This window comes from Emiliania huxleyi (genome assembly GCF_000372725.1).
Source record: "Emiliania huxleyi CCMP1516 chromosome Unknown EMIHUscaffold_18, whole genome shotgun sequence".
NCBI lineage: Eukaryota > Haptophyta > Isochrysidales > Noelaerhabdaceae > Emiliania > Emiliania huxleyi.
In genome coordinates, this window is record NW_005200784.1 from 464,553 (window position 1) to 488,337 (window position 23,785).

At 66.6% G+C, this 23,785-nt stretch overlaps 6 protein-coding genes across 6 annotated transcripts in view; 4 read left to right on the forward strand and 2 right to left on the reverse strand.

The window, feature by feature from the left end:
- Positions 1-437: 437 nt before the first annotated feature.
- On the reverse strand, positions 438-1,583 carry EMIHUDRAFT_421085 (hypothetical protein). Its single transcript, XM_005783417.1, has 3 exons — positions 1,152-1,583; positions 956-1,058; positions 438-879 (listed from the first exon to the last, which is right to left on the reverse strand). Exons 1-3 carry the CDS (start codon positions 1,538-1,540, stop codon positions 496-498), a joined length of 876 nt encoding a protein of 291 aa, XP_005783474.1. The 5' UTR covers positions 1,541-1,583; the 3' UTR covers positions 438-495.
- Positions 1,584-6,707: 5,124 nt separating this feature from the next.
- Positions 6,708-10,773, forward strand: EMIHUDRAFT_203126 (hypothetical protein; the record flags this gene model as incomplete). Its single annotated transcript, XM_005783418.1, has 7 exons — positions 6,708-7,850; positions 8,003-8,030; positions 9,821-9,896; positions 10,279-10,303; positions 10,430-10,519; positions 10,590-10,685; positions 10,756-10,773. The coding sequence occupies 7 exons, from the start codon at positions 6,708-6,710 to the stop codon at positions 10,771-10,773; spliced, it is 1,476 nt and encodes a 491-aa protein (XP_005783475.1).
- A 1,278-nt stretch (positions 10,774-12,051) lies between these two features.
- EMIHUDRAFT_434352 (hypothetical protein) lies at positions 12,052-14,451 on the forward strand. The gene is given in 8 exon segments (XM_005783419.1): positions 12,052-12,182; positions 12,201-12,371; positions 12,483-12,906; positions 12,977-13,143; positions 13,291-13,655; positions 13,739-13,853; positions 13,921-14,045; positions 14,118-14,451. 8 exon segments carry the CDS (start codon positions 12,156-12,158, stop codon positions 14,290-14,292), a joined length of 1,569 nt encoding a protein of 522 aa, XP_005783476.1. The 5' UTR covers positions 12,052-12,155; the 3' UTR covers positions 14,293-14,451.
- Positions 14,452-14,541: 90 nt separating this feature from the next.
- EMIHUDRAFT_203129 (hypothetical protein) lies at positions 14,542-16,473 on the reverse strand (the record flags this gene model as incomplete). Its single annotated transcript, XM_005783420.1, has 3 exons — positions 14,542-14,996; positions 15,481-15,645; positions 15,798-16,473. The coding sequence occupies 3 exons, from the start codon at positions 16,471-16,473 to the stop codon at positions 14,542-14,544; spliced, it is 1,296 nt and encodes a 431-aa protein (XP_005783477.1).
- Positions 16,474-21,083: 4,610 nt separating this feature from the next.
- EMIHUDRAFT_415294 (hypothetical protein) lies at positions 21,084-23,197 on the forward strand (the record flags this gene model as incomplete). Its single annotated transcript, XM_005783421.1, has 7 exons — positions 21,084-21,148; positions 21,220-21,574; positions 21,693-21,955; positions 22,026-22,131; positions 22,205-22,399; positions 22,513-22,628; positions 22,819-23,197. The coding sequence occupies 7 exons, from the start codon at positions 21,087-21,089 to the stop codon at positions 23,159-23,161; spliced, it is 1,440 nt and encodes a 479-aa protein (XP_005783478.1). The 3' UTR covers positions 23,162-23,197.
- A 169-nt stretch (positions 23,198-23,366) lies between these two features.
- Positions 23,367-23,785, forward strand: part of EMIHUDRAFT_449644 (sister chromatid cohesion protein) — a gene marked incomplete at both ends in the record, with an annotated part of 3,579 nt that continues 3,160 nt past the window's right edge. The window contains one exon of the mRNA XM_005783422.1: positions 23,367-23,453. Within this exon, the coding sequence (XP_005783479.1) occupies positions 23,367-23,453 (87 nt within the window). The remainder of the gene's footprint in view (positions 23,454-23,785) is intronic.

The window sequence follows — 23,785 nt, forward strand, 5'->3', positions numbered from 1 at the left end:
CGCTGCCATGACGCGTGGCCGGAGGGCGGGGGACGGAGACTTGAGCCGAGACCCGAAAGGGGCCACGGTGTTATTTCTGTGGCGATGGACGGCGCGCGGAGTCGCGAGCGTCACGCTGCGGTCTCGCCAGTCGGTGGACCTGGCCGGGGGCGCGTGTGCAGGGGAGGGCGTCCGAGAGAGAGCGCTGGCGAGCGTGGCGGCGTGCGGGGACGGTGTGTGTCGGCGACGGGGAGGTGCAGCCGCGCGGCTTGCACCCCCCGCCGCCGCCCCCGGCCCACGCCCGGGCCGCGCGCCCGCCTCCGAGAGGGGGCGTGCGGTGCGCGGACACAACACACAAGATGTGTCACATCGCTCATCGGAAAAAGCAAAAACCAAAAAGCCCCGGCGGGGGAAAAATGCGCTATGCGTATGGGCACCTGGGGGGCGTTGTTTTCACTGTCCTGTGTACAAACGTGTCCAAAAGAAACGCCGAAAAAGTTCGCGGACACCGCGCGGCTAAAAAGTGTCGCAAGACAGCACCACACTTTTCGAGGAAGGCGGCACACACGAGAGCCTATGTGGCTCGGCGCCCGCATATAGCACAAAACGTCTCGATGCAGAGAGCAGCGCGGTGCTCGAATCCGAGCGCGCGCGCCGCGGCCGATGCACTCGGCCACGTGGCGGCGGGGGATGGCCGCCTCGGGGGAGGAGGGGGAGGGGCGGGAGGAGGCGCAGAGGCCGGTCGCGACACGCGTCAGCTCCGGGGAGGGGAGAGGGGAGTGTACAAAGCCATGGGTCGTCGATGATGCATGCGTCGGGGGGGCGCCAGCAGTAGGGGAGGCGGTCGCACGAGGGGGTGTGCGTTTGCGGGTCACGTGGGCGGGTGTTGCTGCATCGCCTGGCAGAAGAGGGGGGGGGGGGGGGGGCGCAGCCGGGGAGCAGGGGAGGCACGTCACGGGGGCGAGAGGGGCGCGCGCCTCCCGTGCTTGTGCGCGTGAGGTCCCCAGAGCATCGACGCTGGCGCCGAGGCGGCCGCCACGAAGACATTCTCCGCGCGGGGCGGAGGCACGAAAAGAGACCTGGCGTGGGACGGCGGCGGGCGCGCGTCGGACGCGGTGCCTAGCAAACGGCGGCGAGGGGCGGCAGGGGGCGGCGGCGGAGCGCGCGCGCACGTTCCACCGCTCTCCTCCACGTGCACCGCGTCCACCGTGTCGTCGTCCGCCACCACCGTGCCCGGTGGAGAGGCGGAGAAGCTTGCACTCTCGCCGAGCGATGGCTCGGGCAGCTCGAGGATGGGGAAGTCGGCTAGGTTGAGCGAAGGCGCGGGCGAGGGGCGGACGCGGGGCTTGGGCGGGATCGCGGACAGCGGGATCATGTGCGTGTCCGCAGGCAGCGACATCGCCCTCAGCTCGCCGCCGTGGTGGCCGCCGGAAAAATTGGACAGCGTCTCAAACGTGAGCGGCTGCGACGAGGTGGGGCCGACGCTCGCGTCGGCGGGCGAGCCTCCGCTCGCCGAGGCTCCCGCCTTCAAACGTGCCCGCTTCAGCTCCGCCGCCAGCATCGGGGCAACAAGCGCCAACACCGTCGGTCCGCGAGCGAGTGTGCCACACACGAAACACGATGGTGTGAATTTAGGTGCAGGCACCCACAGGACCGGCCATGCCGGGTGGCGTCCTCGCAACATCTGGAGAGGTGGGCAAGGCCTCTGAGGAGGCGTGCGGCGTGCTGACGGTGAGCAACAAGATCGCTCCCGCGGCGCCAAAGCGTGTCCCCTTCCCACTGCTTGATCCTAACTTGATCCATCCCTGGCCATCTGATGTCAAGTGAATCACATGTACTCATTTTAACGAATTTCGGTGATTTCATAGCGACGCTACGCTAGTAAATCTTCTTAGCAATTATCATTTAGGGTAATTCCGAGATCGTGCGAAACTTCAAATAAAGGTAGCGTCGACTCATCGATGCCGCAGCAGAGCAGAGCAGGCGCGGCGACGCTGTTCGGAGTCGAGCCTGACGTCCTGTTGACCGTGGAGCACCTCGTCACCCGCACCGAAGCCGATGCGCGGCACCGTCAAATTCTGGAGGAGCTAGCGGCGATAGACGAGCGTCAGGGCTGGCGGCGAGCCCGTGCCAGGCTGTTCACGCTGCTTAGCTCGCCATGCACGCTCAGGCTGTCAGGCTCGCCGCTCACGCTCACGCCCGAGTCGTCCGAATCAATGATCTTCTCGTCCAACGACTCGGCGCAGCAGGCCGCAGCGGCTGCCGATGCTGTCTCGGAGGTGGACCCGCTCTCATGGAAGGCGGCAGAGCTGGCGGCTGCTGCTGGGCGGCCGTGGGCGTCGCGGGTGCCGCAGCGAGAGCGGGTGCCGCAGCGAGAGAGAGGTCTGCCGGTGCTGCCCGTGCCTCCGAGATTGCCCGCCCAGCCGGTGCTGCCCGTGCCTCCCTCCTCGCCCGCCCACGGGTGGCACGCCGCCTGGGCCGGCAGCCCTCACGGCACGCCGGTCTCGAATCCCGCCCGGCCCGACGTGCGCGTGCCAGACTTCGCGCTCGCCGGCACGAGGAGGTCACCTCGCCCGAGGGAGCGGGCGCGCAGCTGCAACTTACCTGTACCTGGCTCGGTGTCGCCAGCTCCCTGGTCCTCGCGCGGGCGCGGCGTGGCCGAGGCTGGGGCCCTTGGCTCAGCGTCGCCGTCGTCGGCGACGCCACCGCGCACGTTTACGCGACGCGCCGACGCCGTGACGGCGGTGGCCTTCGCCAACTTGAGCCTGCTCAGCTCGCCTGCCGCCCCGCTGCGCTCCCCCGTCCGAGGGACCACGTCGAACGGGTTCTGGGCGGTGCAGGAGTGGCCGTCCGCGGAGAGCGCCGCCGAGTTTGGCCACCGCGCGGCCCTGGAGGCCGCCGCTTCGCCCGCCGTCGGCTGGTCGTCATCTTCGCGGCGCCGCGTCGGCAGCGACGAGGAAGGGCCAAGCGACTGGTCGGCCGAGCAGCGACTCGGCGGCGGGGATGACCATGAGTAGAGGGCCAGAACGGAAGGGGCCGTGACCTCGCCCCCCCCTCTTTTGCCCCGTTTTTGCTCATTTTTTAGAGTCCAGACACAGTGTTTTTCGTACTGTACTTTACAGCGTACTTGTGTACTATCCTATTGAGTGTACTGACCAACTGAGCTCTGAGGTCTGAGGCGTCAGGCGTGAGGGCCGCGGGGTCTCCATAGGTCCATTCCGGGTACGTTCCACGTTCAGCTATTGAGAGTACGTTCGCAGCACACACTCCTTGGTCTGATCTGAAAACTCTGCGCTTTTAGTCCACCATTCCCAGACGGTCGCCGGTGCTCACAACGCAACAGACAACTTGAGGGCGGGGGGGTATCACATTTGTCAAAACCTTCCACTGTGATAAGTGCCCCCCACACCCGGTTCTAGTGACCCCCACCCCCGCGCCCCACAAGACCCCCAAAATGGACCTTTCGCGCACCTGTTGGTGAGGCACGTGGGCGCCCTCCGCTGCGGCCTACTGGGTCAAAAAGGCTCGTACAGGTACTCTCCCGTGATGCTAAAATAAATAAAAACGGACACCTCTCTACTGTGAGATGGGTAAAAAGGAAGGTCAAACTAAAACCCCGAATTGCGGGGGGGCGTAGGCGTCACGACCCGCTACACGCTGCCAGAGCACAGAGGCGTTAACTTGGTGTGACCCCGCGGCGCGGCACTGCGGCCGCCGCTGCCCGCCCGTAGCGATGCAGTCACGCGTTGACGGTATGACGCGCGTCGCTAAATATAGTTGAGCCACTCGCGTCGAAGAATGTATATGTCATCACGGGTGGTGTGGAGCTCGCACAGAGCCCCCGCAGAATAACTTTACCACGGCCGATTATCCCTCATTGGAGTCTTGGACACGCCCCCCCCCCAAGAGACACGCCCCCCCCCCCTCCCCGACAGAGCGACACCGAACAACGCGGCGGCTGGACACTGACGTGGACTGCTCACACTTGGGGTCTCTGGTGGTGTGGGGGCGGGCAGTCCCCCGACCGACTCCCAGTGTGGCTGCAGTCACGCTTTTAATTATCGCTTCCTCGAGTCCCGACTCCGCGCCGCCAGACTTCTGTGGGGAGCAGGAGGGGAGCGGGGAGGGCGGCTCGTACGTTGACTGATGGCGCAGGGACAATCGTCCTCCCTCCTCGGCCATTCTCACGGCCCGGCCGGCCGCGCGCGTAAGGCGCTGATTGGCTGCCTCCAACGATGCGGTCTAACGACCGGGGGAGCTGTAGTAAGAGGAGAGCTCTACATCTCCGGCGCGTGACGAAGGTCGAAGCGCCTCCTATGGAGTACTATGGAGAGCGATTAGTGATTAGAGGCGCTCAACAACGCAAAATCTCTATCTAGATACAACAAACTCTACATGATAAGCGGCGAGAACGGAACAGAGCGTTGATTGAGGGGCCTAGTCAGTGAGGGACTCACACGGGCAAGGACACCGACCGAGGGGGGGCTCGGTCGTCACACCTCCCGTCGCCGAGAGAGCGACTGACCGGAGGGGGGGGGGGGGGGGCGGACCACCTCGGGGGCAGACCACCGACCGGCGGGCCGGGGCCCACGAAGTACCCTGGTTCCCTGGTATGCAATAGGGGGGTGGGATGTCTGAATGATGACGCTCGTAGACCTACAGTGGGTTGCGGGCATTAACCCCTAAACGGCTACCGAAACGGGGTGCCCGGAAGGGCGATATCACGGCGGCCTAAATGTGCCTCCGTGCGCTCGCCACATACCCCCTGCTGCCCGAGGGTCGTGTTAGCACTTTATTGGGCACATACAGAGGCGGTGGGAAGCCACCACGTTCCCTTAAAATTTCCCGCCACCGAGCTCCGGAGCGCGCTCTGCACGAGCTCCTGGGACGCGGTTTCGTCTTTCGATCCCAGACGGTCGTCGCACGTCGGCGCCCCAGTGAGGTCCGCCGTCATAGATGTAACACGCTACTAGACACACTGCCTCCAAGTTGAGCGGTGGAAAATTGTGACGAAGCCAGCACCGAGGCGCCGGCGTCCCTCTGGCAATCTGCCACCGACAGCAACACGCCTTTGATCACCGGCTGCTTGCGCTCCGCATACTCTCCAGAAGCTGTTGGTTGTGTGGCTGGTGCTACTTCTATCAGCCTTCCTCATGCACAATGTTGCCGTTGAGCTACGAGGCTGCAACCCGTCGTCATTTGAGTTTGCTGCCAGCCACACACAGCGCGTTCCTGCTGCACGAATGGTTGGACAGGTGTGAACAACACCTCGTGGGGGCGGCACCGCAGGCGTCCATTGAGGGGTCCAGGTGATAGCCCTGGGCGGACAATCCATACGCCTAGTTGGACTTCAGATCGCCCGATCGTGTCCCGGTGAACTGACGTCGGATTTGTGACGCCGCCGCACCGCGCCGCGGCCGGGGGCCCTCTGGAGGCTGAGGATGGCCGTGGCGGACCTAGACGAGCTCTGGGAGGTAAAGTGTCAGTGTATATATTGTAGAGTCTGACCACGTTCACAATATCTCTCACTCTAGCTAAGCCAGGGGAGGCTATTCTGGGCGTCCACACGGCTTGCACTGGTGACCCTCGCGACAAAGCGAGCGCGTCCGGCAGAGCGACTGAAGAATGGAGGACAGAGTCACAAATCCCGCTTGTTGTGCATGTTTTGAGGTCGGACAGTGCTGCTGTCTTCTCCACGCAGCAGCCGACGCCACCAGGCCTCGGTAGCTGAGCAGCAGGAGCCTCCTCGCTGCTGGCAGAGTTGCGCCTCTGTTTGCCGCCGCTAAGAGATCGTTGTTGCGGGAATCCAGGGAATCTAAAGGAATCTAGAATCTGTGGGTCCGAGATTCGATCTGGGACCTGAGCCGCTCGGGACCAGCTGCACATGAGCCGGGGCCACTGCCATGTCGCAGACGACTGCTGGATCGGCCGTCGCTGCGACCAGCCGTCCAGCTATCTCTTTCACAGAATTGGGCGAAGTTCCCATATGGGAACCACAGCCGTTTAGGGTTTTTTTTAAGAAAGCGTACCCGCGCAAATCTGAGAAACCACGGCGCGCCGCAGGCGCGGCCCCGAGAAAAGGCCAGGCACCAGACACGAGTGTCGTGTGAACGGGTTCCCCAGCTCAAATTTTCTCTTCGCCTGCGGCGCGCACACTTGTCATTCATTCGACATTCCAAGTCTGCGGTGTTGTTGTTGTGTTCTGAGCGGAGTGGATGGAGGCGTGTGCGTCTTCCCGTCATCCCGAGTCGTTGGCAGACTGGCGGACGGACCGCACCTCTCTCTTGCCTAAAAATCCTTACTGTGTGCATGTGCATGTGCATGTAGGGCCGGCTCTGAACCTGAGAGAGAGAAAGAGCGAGAGAGCTGCCGGCCGTGTGGGAGCTAAGTCCTAAGAAACCACGGCTTGGGGTGGGTGAGGGGTGTGGAAAGGCCTAGAAACGGCGGCGTGCCGCGAAATCCTGTTTCTTAATGCCCGCACAACCCACCCACCCACCGGGTTCCTCCGGCTCCTTTACCCGCTGTAGGGGGTCAACTGTTGACCCCTGTTAGACCCTATGCAATAGGTAGGTAGGTCCGGTTTTGACCGCCCCAGAGGGCCCCGCAATAGGGAGGTGGTGGTGGTGGGGGTGTGGGGGCTCGGGGGTAAAAATAACGCTTCGATCGCGCGCGGGAGACGGAGCCTGGCGGTTGGCGCCCGCAATACATTGTAGGCCTGCGAACGGCCGATGGCGCCCGCCGCCGATGAGCATCGCGCGCGTCTCGAAGATGCGTTCGAGAGCGCTGGTTTCCGTGTGGATCGCAAGAAAAGGCACTCAAACCTCTTCTTTGGCGCCGAGTCGGTGGTCCGCAGAAACTCCTTCTGCGTGAGCCTATTCAAAGGCGGCCGCTTCCACGTGTCCATGACGCCGGACGCAGCGAGTCTGATTGCCGCCGAGCTTGGAGAGGGAGGGGAGGTACGCACGTGGGGCGCCAACGGAGGGCGACACAAGCGCTTCCTGTTCACTGAGACCATGTCCTGCGCCGACCAAGCATCGCTGGTGAAGGCAGTGCTGGGCAACGCCTCCGCCGAATCGTCACCTCCTGTGCAGCCACGCTGGAGCGATCGAGACAGAGCGATGGCGGAGCGTGCGCAGCTCCAGGCAGCGTTCGCCGCCTGCCCGGACGCCACGGTGGACCCCCACACCGGGCATGTCAACATACTCTTCCCGGGCGAGACGAAGTACACCTGCCTGGTGCGGCTGGTGCTCGTCCACGATGTGGGGCGTGTGCGTGGACGGGTGTGCCTCGGAAAGGACCGCTCCGGCCGGCACATCGAGGACGCGCTCGCGCGCGCCCTCGACGCCTCGCGCGTGGCGTACACCATCGGAGACGTGCCGGAGGACAACCACTTCCAGATCCGACACACGCGTGTGCTGACCTCAGAGGCCCCGGCCGGTACCCTCGTGTCCTGCGTCGCGGCCGCGCACGCGGCGATGCGCGAGCTCGAAGGCGCCGCACGCGCGCCACCTTCCGGCCGCGCGCAGCGGCGGCAGCCGCCGCCCACACGCTCCGCAGCAGTCGCGCTGGGGGCAAAGCGGCCAGTGGCGAGTTCCTCTTCGTCAGGAGCATGCAAGCGCTCGACCGCGAAGGCACGGGATCGCTTGACCCCGGAGGCACAGGAGCGTGCGGACGAGGCAAGCGGAGACGGCGAGGTGGTGGCCGTGGCGGTGGCAGAAACCGACGATCGCGATTGCCCGCTAGTCTGCCCCATCGAGCAGGATGGCCACATGAAGGAGCCGGTGACGTTGCCGTGCGGCTGCAACTTCGAGAGGCGCGCGATCACGGCGTGGCTGGGACGGCACGGCACGTGCCCAACATGCCGGGAGCAGGTGACCCGCGGCTTCGATGCAAATACCCTCGGTGTGAACAAGCTCATCCAGCAAAACGCCGCGCTGCTTTGTCGGTGTGTGGCGAGACCGACCGGTTTGAGGAGACCGACCGTTGAGACCGCGGCTGCTTTCTTTACGATAGCACCCCCCAGGGGCCGTTCATGTGCAATGGTGCGGTAGGTAGCGCGAGATGCTGCGGAAGCAAGGCGCGTGCACATATTTTCTTTTTTATGGCACCATCGCACCAATCAGTTGGCAATCAGTCTCTTCGGACACTTGTACTTCCACAGATGATGTTGGCGCTGGGGTCCCCTTCGGGTGTATCGTGACAGCTGCCGACGGGATTACCACAGGTGTGTCGCCCTCCTCGGAGTCGTCTTCCCCGGCTTCCTCCCGTTCGGCTCTACGTTCATTACGTTCATCGTGGCCAGATCGTGGCTCACCCTCCATGCAGTGAACAGGCGCCCTAATCCATCCTATGTTCTTCTCTCTCTCCTCTGCCCGTGCCTTGGTCTTGTCGTTGTTGCACCCATGTCTGTATGGCGATCGAGGCTGCCTTCCCCACTACCTGTAGTTCACTCGTCACCTCTCCTGCGAGCTCCCCTCTCTTTCTTTCGGGTATGGAGTCCGTGAGTGCGGGCAGCGTGCAGGCAATCACGGGCGCTATTTTGTCGTACTCCTCTTCGGCGAGCGCTCCAAATCTAGACCCCACTGCCTTTAAGGAGGCTGCTCTCGCGCGTCTCAGGAATGTCGCCGTGTCTTTTGAGTCAGGCGCCACCCGTTCGACTCTTGCTGTCTCGCCCTCGCCGTGTGTTTGTCAAGCTTCCGCATGAAGTGACGCGCCTCTTCCTTATTTCCAGCGCAGCTGCCGCTCAGTAGGTGCGCCAACGACGCCTGTGGTGGCTCGCTGTCTTCTTGTGTCCAGTCGTCCCAGTCTCTCCGTTCTCCGATTCTCCTCCTTGCCTCGCGCGCCTCTTTTGTGGCCTCATCCCTAGCCGCCTTGCACGCTCTGCATCCCCAGAACGCACTTCTCGTGGCGGGGACCCTCATCCCCCGTTTCTTTTCCCCCTCTAGAATACGCTTGTGGTGTGCCCCGTGTGGCACCCCGTCCTGTTGTCTCACCCTGGCTCCCAAGATCGTTTTGGTCGTCACATTGTGACCCCCGACGTCGTCAAATGTCGCTCGCCTGTCCTTCCCCCCATTCTCATCTGGCAATCTCATCTTATTGTCCATGTTTTCTCTTTTTCTTTTGGTGTTGAGCTCTGTGAGCTTTCCGTCAATAAATGAGGACCCCCCCCCGGGAGGGGTGGTGTTGCTACCTCGTTGTGGTTGGGCGCAGCCTCGACAACCTCTCCTCCTCGTGGGGCTTCCTCTGGCAATCATCCCTGATCACAAGAAAGAATCAATCTCAATATCAGCTGGTCGGCCGCCATTCGGGCCTCCCGGCCTGCTGCGGCGGCGCGGCCAGTGGCCCCTGGCCCGGCCCGCGACGGCTGGCCGCCGGCGAGCGCGCTCGCGCTGCTCGTCAAAATGGCGGCGGTGGCGATTGCGGCGACGGTCGTTCAGTCGTACAGCGCTCAGGCGCCTCTCGTCTGTCGTCTGTTGTCGCATTTCGCACACGCGCGCGCCGCGCGACCCGCGTCGCTCCGCGAGGGCATGAGCCTTCCGCGATTCGATCCCGCAGCCAAAAGCTGCTCGCTCGAACCGCGGCCGACTCTACCATCGCGGCCGCAGCTGTTGAGCTCTCCAGAAGACTGGTGCCTCATATGCTGCCTCCCTGCGGATGCTGCCGGCGAGCCTGGCGGTCCGCTGTACTACAAGGATTGCTGACTCGATCCTACCCCGCAATCTTCTACCCCCACGACTCGGAACACGAATGTGACAGGACCATCGGGTCCTTCGGCCACCACAAAGCGAGATCACCCGAGAGCAGCTGAGTCTGCCTCTGGCCTCGCCTCCCTCTCCTCCAGGCATTCGTGGCATCCTATGGGTCGACCAGAGTATCGACCTCTGGCTTGTCAGCCGCCCCACCGAGGGCGCCATGAAGTACAGCGATCGCCATCTCGCTGGCCTCTCCGCAAGCAAGGCCCGAAGGCCCCCCGACCGCCGACCGCGTCGATCTCATCGGCGCGGGCTCTCTCGGCTACGGGACCGGCCCCAGCTTCGGCTGAGAGCTGACAAGCTGCCGAGCCCAAATCACTGTGGGAGTCGTGATTTCTTGTTGGTTTTCTAAAATCTCTCTCTCTGATCACACCATCTTGCTAGGATATGAGGGTTCCAAGCGAACCAGTTTAGACCATGTTTAGACCCAGTTTAGACCACGGCTGAACACGAACCAGATTAGTCCTGTTTACGATAAACTGGGTCTAAACAGGGCTCGGCCTGGGTGGGGGACCCCATTAGCCATACCAGGTTTAGCCCGGTTTAGGGCGCCCCTAGCAGCTCCGCCGTCGGTCGCGGCCGCGCTGGCTGCGGAAGCGGCAGCGTGCAGCCGCCATCCTCTGCCTCGGGCCGGACAGCCCACCTGGCACACTTGCACCGCGCAACAACAGCCTCGCCGGTCAGGCGCACGGTGTTAGGGCGCGACGTCGGGCGCGGCGACAGACCAGCTGGCGGCGCCTGCGCCTGGCAAGAAGCGGAAGCGCGTGGATTTCAACCCGGCCGCAAAGGTGCGCTCGCTAGTAGAAGTGGTGTTGGGTTGAGCAGTGGTACTCACTGCCCCTCACCAAATGCTTGCAGGCGATGTTCCTGGCCTCGCTCCCGACGTACCGCGCGAAAGATGAGGGGACGCGCTGGGGCTTCTGCAAGCAGATCTTCGACACCCACGGCGAAGCTGTTGGAAGAGCCGCGTGGACCCTCGAGACGGTCAAGATTGCCATGCACAACCTCGATCGACCAGCGCGAGAAGAAGCAAGGCCGCTGACGCTTGCGCGTGCCGCGCTGAGAGCCGCGTCTCTCTCAGAGCAGGGGAGCTATAGGCGGGGGGGAGGTGCGCGCTACGCGGGGGGGAGGGGGGGAGGAACCCCATTGAGCCATACCAGGTTTAGATAGACCCAGTTTATCGTAAACAGGACTAATCTGGTTCGTGTTTAGCAGTGGTCTAAACTGGTCTAAACTGGTTCGCTTGGAACCCTCCTTAGGATCACCCCCGCTTGAGGCGCGATCGCCCCTGATCACCACGGGATGATGGAGAACTTGCACATGGAAGTAACAGAAAAGAATTCTACGAATACAAGCCCCTCTCACAGCAGACTGGCACGAACTAGCACCACAAAGGCACAGCAGACAACGGACGGCCCCTTTTGGGCCACAAGATGGTACCGTCGGGTCTCTATTTTAAGATGAGGTAAACAGCAATAGATCCGGCCCTCAAGCGGCCTAATCGATACCCGGCCCTCACGGAATCGGTCCCTCGTTGTACAGCAATCGATCCTTCACACTGCCCGCGCGCTGCCAAACTTGGGGTCGAGAATCGGTCCCCAGGTTACCTGTGGCGCGAAGCTGCGATATGTCTCCCGCCCTCGGCGCGCCGACCGCGCAGCGGCGGCAGACCACCCTCCGGTTCGAGGGGCGCCTGGGGCTGAGCGGGCTGCCTCCGCCAGAGTTTGGCTCGCCCACCGGCGGGCTGTCACCCTGCCACGGGTCGCAAGCCCTCTGCCGGCCGGAGGGAGCGCAGGCTGCACAGGCTTCCAGCAATTGGTCCCTTGGCAAGTGCGAATCGGTCCCCCTGGCTCCAGGAACTGATCCGGCACTACACCCGGATCTATTGCTGTTTACCTCAGAGACCCGATGGTATTTTCGGATTTGCCGGCCGGTGGAGCAGCCATGTCGTCACCGTGGAGCGGCGTGGCCCGCCTCGCCACCTGCAACGAGAGTGCCTTCCACGCCGCCACCGAGCCGCTTTCGATCATGGTCAAGCTGGCCTACACGTCCACTTCTGGTTCGTACTTCAACGCGAGCGAGGCCAACGCCACCGTGGCTGGCTGGACGCGTGCTCTGACCGCCAATCCGCCCGCCGGCATGCGCGCGCTCCTCTTCGTGCATCCTGGCACGCGTCGAGCAGTTGTCGCATTTCGCGGTACCGACCTCAATTCCAGCGGCGTCTCCGGGCAGGCAGACGCCTGCGCCGACGCTGCGCTGGGCGCGGCACCGCTGCCCGCCTTCTGTGGCCGCTTCGACAACCACACGCTCGATTACCTCCCTCGCGCAGTCGAGTTTGCAGCGCGCGCCACCGAGGTTTCAGCCGTCTCGTGCCCGCGGTGCGACCTGCTCTTCACCGGCCACTCTCTCGGCGCGAGCCTTGCAATGATGGTGGCCGAGGTGCGGGCTGCGGCGGGCAGCGGCGCTGCGGCGGGCAGCGGCGCTGCGGCAGGCAGCGGCGCTGCGCCGCCGCCTCCCGCGGTGGTCTTCTCCGCCGGAAGCTGGCGCGGCGCGCTCCGCCGCCGACTCGGCATCACGCCCGCGAGCTCGGCCGCCGCCGGGAGGCTCTTTGCCCTCGCAGACCGGTGGGACCCGGTGCAGGAGAGGGCAGCCCCGAGAGCAGAGCCGAGACGAGATGCCGTTTGCCTACTCCCGCTTCGGGAGGAGCTGACGAGCCGAGGCGGTGCCGTGATGAGCCGACGGCGCCCGTAGGCGCGCGCGACGGCCGACGCCGGCCTGCTCGGCGAGGCTTGCCTTTGGGAGACGGGCGGGCCGCCCTCCGGCTGCGGCGGCTGCTGGGCGGCGGGCGGCGGGGTCGCTCCTCCGCCGGGGTGGGAGCGTGTGCCTGCGTGTGAGGCCTGCTTTGAGCGGACGCACGTCTACCGGCACTACCTCGACAAGCTGCTGCCAGCCCCGCGGCCGAGGTGCCGCCCGCTCGAGGATGGACCACTTCCGCCTCCTCCGCCGCCGCCGAAGACCCCGCCGCCTCCTCCGCCGCCGCCGACGACCCTGCCGCCGCCTCCGCCCGAAGAGCGGCACGCCCTCGCCATGCCGCCTCGCCTGATGTGGGGCTGGGGCCGCCGCGTGTCGGGCTACTGCGGCTCCGCCTCCATCCAGTCGGTCGCCCTGTACTACGGCGGATGGCTCGCCAGGGCGGTAGTTCCGTCCCTGACATGTCCGAGACCTGTCCTCGACGCGCCCCGTAGGCAGCTGGCTCACGCAGGACGCCGTCCGCGGCGAGACGGGCGGGCACGACGGCGCGCACCAGCTGCTGCTCGGCGCCGAGGGCGGCTGCTGCGACTCGGTCGCGGTGGCGAGGCGGCTCCGACTTAACGTGACCGCGTGGGACCACGCCAGCGCGCTGCAGCCGCAGGCTCCTCCCGCCCCTTACCCCCCCCCTTCGCCACCCCGCTTCGCCCCGCCGCCCCCACAGCCGCCGCCCGACTCGGCTGCTCCGCCTCTCCCCGCCACCCCGGAGCCTGCCCTCCCCCCCTTCCTGTCACCCCTTCCTGTCCCGCAGGCCGCCGCCTTTGCTGCGTGGCTGGCGCGATCGGTCGACGCGGGAGAGCCGTCCGTCTTTGGCGTGTACATGGCGGGCGAGGACAACCCTCACCTCGACCACATCGTGCCGCTGGTTGGGTACGTCGGCGTGCTGGGCAGGCCGACCACGCTGCCGCACACGACGAGCCACACTCCAGCTGGCTTCACTCCAGCTGGCTTCACTCCAGCTGGCTTCACTCCAGCTGGCTTCACTCCAGCCAGCCGGCTTCACTCGTGCCTGTGCACTCGTCGCAGGCCGGCCAAGCTCCTGTACAACGACCTCCACTCCAACTCGACTCTGGTCGCGGACCTCGCCACCTTCGCCAAGGACCGCGCCCGCTGCCGGCGCGCCCCACCCTGCCGTGCTGCAGCAGCCCGAGCGCTGCGGTCCACCGCCGCGTTGCTCCACCCCCTCGGCGCTGCCTCAGGCGCGCCCTGCCGTGGAAGCAGCGGTTCGAGTACTGCCTCCCCGCATCCGTGGACTACGGCTACCGCGTGCACGGCAACCACGACCCCGCCGGCGAGCTTCTGCCCGCGCGGCTGGTCGTCGCCGCACGGCGCAAGCGCTTCCCTGCGCAGAGGCCCCCTGCACGCCTCCGGATGTGAACAGGTCGTCTCCGCCTGGTACGAGCCCGACTACTCGCGCGAGGACGGCAAGCACGAGCCGCCCACGCCGCTCGTCGGAACGCTCGCCGTGTCGGGCCTCGCGAAGGGCGAGCGGTACGCGATACTCCGGTGCGACCCGCACACCGCCGCTGCCGCCGCTGCCCTCGCCTCTGGCGTCACCGACCTCCGTCGCCCCCGCAGGTACACGAGTGCGTCTGCCGTCCCGGCCTCCGGCTTCCTGCGCGCGGGCGGGTGGGCGGCGCGCACCGATTTCGTGGCGGAGGGAGAGACGCACGAGCAGCGCCTGGTCTTCATGTCCAATAGCTCGCAACTCTTTCGCTGCGTGGTGCTGTCGGACTCGTCCCCTGCTCACTAGCCTGCTCATGTGTGATCTCCGCGGCCGGGCCCACAGCGCTCGTGGGGCCCACAGCCACACTACATCTCGGAGACCCCGGTAGAGCCGTATGCGGTATAACAGGTACGGCTCTATAACACACCGGCGTTGTGTGCCCCCGTATCATGAAAAGAATGAATAACGAGAAAATGGTGTCCGCGCGCCCGACACGGAGCGTATCGGTGACAACGACGCGTGGCTGTCCTACCAGCACCCGGTAGGAGCGGTCGCTCACACGTCCACCGACGCCTCCCTCTCCAGCTCGACGCCGTCCAATTCGCGGTAGAAGGTGCGCTGCCGCAAGAGCGCCTGCAGCGCGGCGGCCTCCACGGACGCGCGCCGGCCGAGAGACGACTTTGGCCGCTTCGGCGCCTCTGGGCCGTCGCGAGAGGTGCCGGATTGGGGGACGGAGGCGGCGCTGCTGCTTGCCGCCTCAGACGGGAGAGAGACTGCCGGCTCGGCGTCGGGGCTCGACGAGGGTTCGGCGTCAGCGCAGCGTGCAGCAAAGAAGGCGAAGACCTGCGTCGCCGGCTCCTCTTCATCTTCCTCGTCCTCAACCTCCAGCGGCTGCGAGTCGAGGTCCTCGTACTCGCTCCTCATTCGACAGAGCTGCCGCGCCCGCAGGTCTGCATCGCGCCACACGCGGTAGGACTCGGCGTGCTTGGCGAGCCAGAGGGAGCAGAAGCCTGTGCGAAAGGACACGCGTGGTATGAGATCAGGGTGCAGCGCAGGGGTACAACACGAACGGAGGTGCCAGCATCGCAGGCCAGGAGCAGTCGCTTGGACGCCGACCGGAGGCTCGTTGCGTGCTCGTACTCGAGGGAAAGGAGGACAGCACGGTGGATGTCGGCTCCGAGGGCCTCGAAAGTGGTTGGCTGCTCGGCCATTCTCGGTGGCGGTTGAGCCCGGGAGCCAACCGACCACCGCCGGTGCGAACCGGTTGCCCAGCTCGCGCCCAAGCAAAAAAATTATTTTCCGTTCAGCCTCCGTGTGTGTAGAGAATTTTGTTGCTTCGAATGGGAGGGAGCCGGGGAGACGAAAAAACGAGAGAGAGCACACCTGGCTCCAACGTGGACACGCCCATAGCTGGGGACACTACTAGGTCACGCATGGCATCAGAAGTTTTATCTCTGGGCCCCGAAAGGCATCTCTAGCAGCGTTCACAGTCACCCTCCCTTGTCCCAAAAGTGCATGCCTTTCCCGCCGTGTCGGAGGCCGCACGGGCTAATCGGGCTTTCGCCATCCTCAGGGTCACCGCTGGCGCCCACAGCCCCTCCGCCGCGACGGCAGAGAGGAAGCACGCGAGGTCGGGCGGGAACTCCGTCTCCGAGGCGCCTACGGGACGGTTCAGAGAAGGTTCAGCGGAGAGGGCGCCAAGTTCGGGCGGCACCTGCGCCTCGTGCTCGCGCCGCGGTCGGTGCACTCGAGCAGCACGACGGTCGAGTCGAGCGACACGCGCCTAGGGGGAGGGCAGGGAGGGTGCTCACAGGCGGCGGACGATCCCCGGCTTTGAGGAAGCGCGGTGGTGGCGTCTCCCCGTGTGTGGAGGGCCCCTCCTCGCTGGCGCCTCAGTGTGCGGAGCAGGTCGCCGTGCGCAGCCGTGAATCCGAGGATGTCGCCGCCGCAGATGACGTCGTACTCTGGGTGCGGCAGCGATCGCTCGTCCTCCTCGTCGCCCCACAGCAGCCTCGCCACCACGGGCGGCGCGGCGCCAAATGCGCCCTCGTTGCGCGCCACGTTTTCCCGCGCGAGGTCGAGCAGCGTGCGACTCGGCTGCGACACGTTGGTGGGCAGCTCCTCGCCGGGGTAGAGGAAGGACGCCTGGTCGGTCAGCGTCGCGTGCGCGCCCAGCAGCCCCGCCGCAAGCCCCACGCCGCCTGTGCCCGCGCCAAGCTCGAGCAGCCGGAGTCCGTCCAGCGGGCGTCTGCCGTCGCCGTGCACCTCGAGGTAGCGAACGAGGCGGCGCGAGCCGCCCCACAGCCGGCCTCCGGAGCCGACATCGTGGCCAGACCACTGCGTGATGTGCAGCACGGCCCCACTGGTGGCGAGGCTCGTGCTCGCCGCGGCGAACATGGAGAAGGTGAAGAGCTCGAGCTCGTCGCTCAGACGGTGGCGCAGTCGCCTCAGCCACGAGCCGGCGGCGGGCGCTGCGCGCCGCAGCATATACACAGAAATATGCCGAGAATCGGGCGGGCTGGGCGATGGCGGGCGGGACGCGGGCGGGACGCGGGCGGGACGGCGACGGCGTGCGAGGCGGGTAAATTCGAGGGGTGTAGGAGGTTGTATCGGTGGATAAAATTCTTTTTCCACTTAGCAGGCTTGGGTTTGCTCGACGGTCGGGCTACAAACCACGCCTGCGTGGATCGCGTGACACCAATCCTCGCTACCCAACGCGGCCAAAGGATATCCACCTCGAGACGAGAACAACCGCGCCGGCGACGCTGAGCCAGCACAATGGCCATCTGGCTAGCGCAGCTATTGCGTCGCTACCTGCTACTCTGGGTCTGGTCGCTGGTTTGGCGTGGCTGGCGCAGGCCACTCGAGGCGCACGACCTGCCTGCCCTGCCTCCTGGGCTGACCCAGTCCGATGCCCGTCTCGCGGCCGAGCTCTGGTGGTCAGATGGCGAGAAGGCAAACCGACGATCTATCGTCGGCCTCACGTGGCGCTTCCACAGGCGCGAGTTCCTCGCTGGCATCGCGATGAGCTCTTGCTATGGACTTTGCAATGTCGTGTTGCGGCCGCTGCTGCTCAAGCTAACCATCGAGCAGGAGAGGAGTGGAGATGCGATCAGGGAGAGAAGGCGAGAGGGAGCGATAACGAGAGCGAGACAGCGAGCGCGAGAGAGCGCGAGAGAGAGCGAGGAGAGAGAGAGGAGAGGAGAAGAGTGACCGCCACAGACAAAGTACCGAACAGAGGAGCGACGACCCCGCTGCGCTCACGCCCGCGGTGGAGCAGGTGGCGGCCGGCGTGGCGCCGCTCCGCTCTGTGGGCCTCATCTGCGCCATCGGTGCGTCGCTGCTCTTCGAGGGCGTCTGCGCCGGCGCCTCACGGCGTCGTCCGTCCACCTGCGAGCGGGGGCTGCTCACATGGACTGGCGGCACCAGGCGCGTCGCGACACATGCTCTCGGATCGGCTCTTCAGCGCGGTGTTTGGCATGGCGCGGCGCTCGGGGCAGCGCTCGCGCGACGTGAGCGTGCGGAGAGGCTGTCGTGCTTTCCGCAGGCGTCGGCGCTCGTGCAGCGCAAGGCGGTTCGTGTCCGGACTGGCGTGGGCGGCGGGAAGGTGCAGGCGAGCACGCTGATCGGGTCGGACCTGGTGCGAGCGATGGAGGCGAGTCGCCTGCGCCGGTACCCTCCTTTTCCCGCTGCAATCGCGTCACGCTTGCTTGCAGAGATAGTCGCTCTGCCAGCCAGAAACTTTCCGTGCACTCCCTGGAGCCGTCCCGCAGGCGAGTCGCTACCTCTGCCTGCTGCCGATGAGCTCTTCGGGCCTGGTCGGCGGCTGCGTGCTCCTCGTGCTCTCGCTCGGCTGGGCGGGCGTGATCGGGATCGCCGCCATGGAGCCTCCTTGCGCCGTCCGCCTCGACGCGAGCACGGCGCGCACTACCCTAACCTTCTCCGGGCCCTGTTGTAGGTGCTCGCCACTTGCCTCAACTTTGAGCTGGCGCGACGCATCAAGGCCACCGAGCGGCTCGAGATGCGCGCGGCCGACAGGCGCCTCGCCCTCCCCCTACCCCGTGGCTGCGGCGGAGGGGAGGAGCGAGAGAGGACTGCCCCAGGCGGCTCGGGCTGCTCCGGCTCGTCATCGGCGACATCAAGCCGATCAAGCTCCTGTCGTGGGAGGAGCAGTACATGGACGCCATCGACACGGCACGGCGTGGGGCGAGGGTCGCGTGCATGCGGCCTTCCGCGAACCTTCACGGAACTTTCCTCTCTGTAGGCGCGGCGGGTCGAGGTCGGGTACATGCGCCGCTTCCGCATCCTCTACCAGGGCCCCGCCCCAACGCAAACCTGTCACGCCCACAGCAATTCTCGCACGCTCACCCAACCCCGTGCCCTCCCCCCCCCCCTCCCTCCCTCCCCGTCCCTCGTTCCAGGCTCGACGCAGATTGGGCGCGCCGTGCCTTTCCTCGCCGCGTGCCCCGCTTTCGTCTACATTTCGCAGGCGAGAAGAGCCGAGATGTAGCCGAGATGTGCTCCGTGGCTGGCGAGCGTGACAGGATTGCGAGAGCGTGACGCGATGACCACAGGCGGGAGGAGGCTTGCTCGACGCCGCCGACGTATTCGCTGCCCTCTCCGTCTTCACTTCGCTGCGGATGGCGCCCGACCGTGCTCAGCCGAGCGGCCAGTACCGCGGCCAGATTGATCGTGACAGCGTCGCGATAGGCGCTGATCATGCTCCCGACCGGCCTCGCCGAGTGGGCACGCATCCAGGTCTCCTTCGCGCGCGTGGAGCGGTATCTGGAGCTTCCGGAGCACGCGCCCCTGCCGCCCCTTCCGCCCCTCCCGCCGGCCACGCCTGACGCCGTCGGAACGCCGCCCCTCGAGGAGGCGGAGGCGGCGACCCCGCGACGGGACCTCGCGCGAGCCTCACCTAGCGACGGGGCGCCGTCGTGGGAGGCGACGCTCGAGGGAGGGGCAGCCGGCACGGCTCTGGCGAGGGTGGACGAGGCCGTCTTCGCCTGGAGTGAGGGCGGCGGCGGCGGCGGCGGCGGCGGCGGCGGCGGCGGCGGCGGCGGCGGCGGCGGCGGCAATGGCAGCGACAGCGGCGGCGGCGGCGATGATGGCAGCAGCGGTGGCGGCGGCGGCGGCGGCGATGGCGGCCGGTTTCTCCTTCAGGTCGGCAGCGGCGGGCTCGAGGTGGGCGGAGACGAGGTCGTCGGTGTGGTGGGGCCAATCGGGAGTGGAAAGTCGTCGCTGCTTTGTGCCGTGCTCGGGGAGATGCCTCGCCTGGCAGTCGCCGGCAGCGGGCGCATAGCAGACGCGGCGGGGCAGGCAAGGGTTTGGCCGGCGCAGGCGGCGGCGCTGGTTCGCTCCGTGTGCTACGTCCAGCAGCGGCCGTGCGTCCTGAGCTGCTCGATCCTCGAAAACATCACCTTTGGCGCCCCGCTACGGCGCCTTCGGCTCGCGCGCGCCATCGAGGGGGCGTGCCTCGGACCCGACCTGCAGCAGATGCCGGCTGGACTGGACACGCTGGTTGGCGCGCTGCGTGGCTCTTCTCTGCCGGTGGGCGGCGGGACATGGCTGTGATGGGAGAGCTTGGCCGCCGTAGGAGAGCGCGGCGTGACCCTCTCTGGCGGTCAGCAGATGCGTGTCGCTCTCGCGCGTGCCCTCTACCAGAGGCACCCGCGCCCTCTCCTTCCGCCCGCAGCGGGAGGCAGGGGTCCAGCCGCAGCGGATTGGACGGTCGCTCGCTGCTGTAGGCCGGCGCTGCTATTTGCCGACGACCCGCTGGCGGCGGTGGACGCGCGGGTGGGTGCGCACCTCTTCCGCTCGCTACGCGAGTACGCGACGGGTGAGCAGGGGCGGGGCGGCCTCACCCGCCGGCATAGGCTGTGGCGTAAGGTCTGCGTGCCGCGAGTAGGCGGGCGGGCAGTTGTCCTCGCGCTCAACCAGCTCCATTTGGCGAGGCGCTGCTCGCGGCTCGCGTCTAACGAGGAGGGGTCGCCGCGAGATGCCCCGAGGTTGAACGAGATTCGCCCGAGATTAGGCTCGTGGTCCTCGAAGCTGGACGCATCACGGCGCAGGGTCCTTCAGCGGAGGTGGCCACGGACCACCTGTCGGCCTTCCCGTCTCCACAGGGCGACGAGGCGGGGTCTGCGGCATCGGTCGGCGATACGGGGTCCGAGATTGCAGAGGCGGGCGTTTCGCCTGCAGAGGCGGGAGGCGCGCTGGGGGAGGAGAGGGACGGCGCAGTGGCCGAGCTGAGCGTCGCGGCGGCGGTCGAGTGCTCGGTGGCCGCAGCCAAGCTGGGGGCGCCGGCGCAGCGGACGGCGGAGGCGCGGCGCACCGGACACTTCAGCGGGTCGACGCTCCGCCGCTACCTCCGCTCGTTCGGCCGTTGCCACTTTGCGCTCTGCTGCGTGCTGGCGGCCGCTGCGTGGGGTCTGAGGCGCTTTTGGGACGGCTCGTCTGCTCGCAGACAGAGGGCATGACGCGGCGCCCTATGACACCACGCATAGGCCTGATGGGCTTCAACGACCGCTGGTTGGCCGACTGGCTGGACCATAACGAGGAGGAGGCCGAGAAGGCGGCCGGGGGGCAGGGGGGAGGGAGGGGCGGCGATGGCGACGGGCGGTACATCGGCGTGTACGTGGGCGGCACGGCGCTCTTCCTCTTCTTCCTCCTCGTCTCGTCGGCTACGGTGCAGGTGAGCTGCGCGCGGGCTAAACCTCGGGCGATCTAGCGTGATCTCGGACGCGTGTCTCGGACGATATGGTGCAGGTGGGCTGTGCGCGAGCCGCCCGCTCGCTCCACGCGGATTGTGTCGCCAGCCTGCTGCGCGCGCCGGTGCTCTACTTCGACTCGACGCCGAGCGGCAGGCTCATCTCCCGCTTTAGCTCGGACTTCACCACGGCCGACAGCGCGCTCGCGCAGTTCGGCGACAACGTACTACAGTTCTCCGCCACCATCCTCGCCTTCTTCGCGGTGACCGCCCCCACCCGCCCCCCTACTGTGCGTGCGGACGCTCCTCACGCCCTAGATCACCCAACGTCACTCGAGTTTACACGAGATCGGCCGACTCAATCTAGGTGATCGCCCTAATCATCCCGTGGATGCTAATCGCCGCGGTGGTAATCGTGGCGCTCACGGCGGTGCAGCTCGTCGCGGTCGAGAGGAGCCGCGAGGGGAGAGGCGGCGGGTGATTCCCAGGGGCGCGTCCGTGACGCGTCCATGACACGTCCATAGGTCCAACCGTGAGGCCAAGAGGCTGGCGAACACGGCCATGGCGCCGGTCCTCACTGACGTGGCCGAGGCGGCCGAGGCGGCCGAGCTGCTGCGGCATTGCGCCTTTACCAAGTGGGACGACGACGAGAAGGAGGAGTGCGAGGGGGAGGACGAGGACGAGGATAGCCCGCTCGCCGAGGCCTCTGTCGCCGACGGCTACGCGCCCCGCTTCGTCCGAGAGCGTTTCGACCGGCACGTTGACGAGTTCCTCAGGCTCAACCTGGTCACAAACTCGCTCCAGAGCTGGTCCTTCCAGACTAGCTACTTCGTCAGCCTCTTCTTCTCGGTCAGCGCCGCCGCGGCCATCGTGCTGCAGGCGCGCAGTCCCCGTCCACACACCCTTCTTGAGTCCGAGACACAACCGAGAGAGGGAGAGGGAGAGGGAGAGGGAAAGGAAGCCATTCCGCCCGTCAGCGAGACGTGGACTGCTGCAGGCGGATCGCCTCTCGCCCGCGGAGAGCGCGCTCGCGCTCAACTACGCCTTCGCGCTGCCGTATTTCCTGATGTTCTTTTCCCTCAATGTTCTGCAAGTCACCGCCGCGCTCACGGCGCTCGAACGGCTGCTCGAGCTGCTCGACCTCCCGCATGAGCCTGCGTGGCGCGTCCCCTCAGTCGACGACCACCTCCCTCCCCGCTGGCCCGCGACGGTCCACGGCCGCAAGGGCGGAGCCATCGAGTTTTGCGGCGCGAGCTTGCGGTGCATTTTGGCCGCCCGTAAAGCTCGCCCCGTCATCAGCCACGATCACCTGAGATCGCCCGAGATCTAGGTATGCGCCGTCGCTCCCGCCTGTGGTGCGGCGCCTCTCTGCCCGCATCGAGGGCGGGGAGCGCGTCGGCTTATGCGGCCGCACCGGCGCAGGCAAGAGCTCGTTGGTGGCGCTGTTTCTCATCGGGGCCCCCCTCCGCGGGCGCACGTCCACGACAGCCTCCAGGACGCGTCGCATAGGTGGCGATGCTCTTCCGCCTCGTCGACGCGTACGAGGGCTGCGTCCGGCTCGGCGGCGTCGACATCGCCACGATGGGCCTTCAGACACTGCGCCGGCACCTCGCGGTCATCCCGCAGGTGCCGCTGCTGATGGACGGCTCGATCCGCCTCAACCTCGACCCGTTTGGAGCTCACTCTGAGCAGCGGCTCGCCGAGGTGGGCGATCACAGCCGCACCCCACCTCTTGCTCCCCACGCGCCTTCCCCTACTCCCCCTGCTCCCCCGCCCCTCCCACCTCCGTCGCTGCGGCACCTCTAGCTGTGGCGCAGGTGTTCGCGCTCCTCGCCCTGCCCCCGAGCATCCGGCTCGACACCGCCCTCGGAGGGGGGGCGCGCGGCGCGGCCGGCCTCTCCGCCGGGCAGAGGCAGCTCCTCGCGTTTGGGAGGCGGAGCCGGCCTCGCACCCTGCCACCACCACCACAGCCGCCATCACCACCACGCCCACACCCCACCACCTCACAATCATCTCCTCTAGTGCCACCGTCACTGCCACCACTGTCACCACTGCCACCGCTGCCACTCCGACTGCGCTCGATAGCTCACACACCTTTCTGCCGGCTGCCGGCTGCCGTGCAGGGCCCTGCTGCGCGACAAGCTGACGGTGCTCGTGATGGATGAGCCAACGGCCAACATCGACGCAGAGACGGACGCGCGAGTGCAGCACACCTTTGTGCGCGGCCAGCTGCGCGGCGTGACGGTGCTGACGGTGGCGCACCGGCTCCACACCATCGCCGACTACGACGTGGTGCTAGTGATGGAGGCGGGGCGGCTAGTGGAGCAGGGGCGGCCGCACGAGCTGCTCCGGCGCAGCGGCTCGTACCTGGAGCGCATGTCGGCCGAGCTCGGGCCGGAGGAGTCGCGGGCGCTGCGAGGCAGAGCCGCCAAAGCGGGGGTAGGGTGGGAGGAGGCGCCTGGTTAAGCGGTTGCGGGCCGCGCCTACATGCAAATAATTCCTGGAGTCTCACGGGGGGGAAAGAATTCTTCAAATACAAGCCTCTCACACAGCACACTGGCACGACAAGGGCGCGCGGACTTTCGGTTGAACACACACCAAATCACGGAAAGAAACCCGTGCGGCGCTCGCGCCTTTCAGCCTCCCGAGTCGGGGCGCTCTGGGAGCCTCCATGGAGGAGTGCGGGGACCTCACGATCACAGGCAGCGACCTCAAGAGCGCCAAGGGCGCCACGCTGGTCAAGAGCCTGCAGGCGCGTGTTCCCCGGGGCTGTCCCGCCGAGCCACGGCGGGAGGGCGCCTTGCACCAATAGCGCGGTCGCACCTGCCGCCGTCGGCGGACCGCAGACCGCCACCCCGTGCCCCCAGCCTCCACGCCTCAATCCTGCCCGTCTCGCCGCCTCGCCGCCGACCCTCCCTCGCCGCCCTTCGTTCTTACTTCTCGCCGGCCGCGCCCTGCCTTGCGCCGTCCCCGCCCACGCCCGACGCCCAAGAAGACGTCCTCCCGTCCCCTGCCCCCCTCGCTGCACTTCCCCTTTCCTCGTCCGCTCCTCGCTCCAGCTCCCACCCTCGCCGCCGCCCCCCCCCCCCC

What these genes read in the sequence shown, in the direction of transcription:
- EMIHUDRAFT_421085 (XM_005783417.1), bottom strand. Translation starts at nt 1,540, where the DNA reads ATGCTGGCGGCGGAGCTGAAGCGGGCACGTTTGAAGGCGGGAGCCTCG. An exon ending in GTGGAGGAGAGCGGTGGAAC is followed by an intron (nt 1,059 to 1,151) that starts GTGCGCGCGCGC and finishes GTCCCACGCCAG; the next exon opens with GTCTCTTTTCGTGCCTCCGC. An exon ending in ACGCGCACAAGCACGGGAGG is followed by an intron (nt 880 to 955) that starts CGCGCGCCCCTC and finishes CCCTCTTCTGCC; the next exon opens with AGGCGATGCAGCAACACCCG.
- EMIHUDRAFT_434352 (XM_005783419.1), top strand. Translation starts at nt 12,156, where the DNA reads ATGATGGTGGCCGAGGTGCGGGCTGCG. An exon ending in AAGGACCGCGCCCGCTGCCG is followed by an intron (nt 13,656 to 13,738) that starts GCGCGCCCCACC and finishes GCGCTGCCTCAG; the next exon opens with GCGCGCCCTGCCGTGGAAGC. An exon ending in AGCTTCTGCCCGCGCGGCTG is followed by an intron (nt 13,854 to 13,920) that starts GTCGTCGCCGCA and finishes GGATGTGAACAG; the next exon opens with GTCGTCTCCGCCTGGTACGA.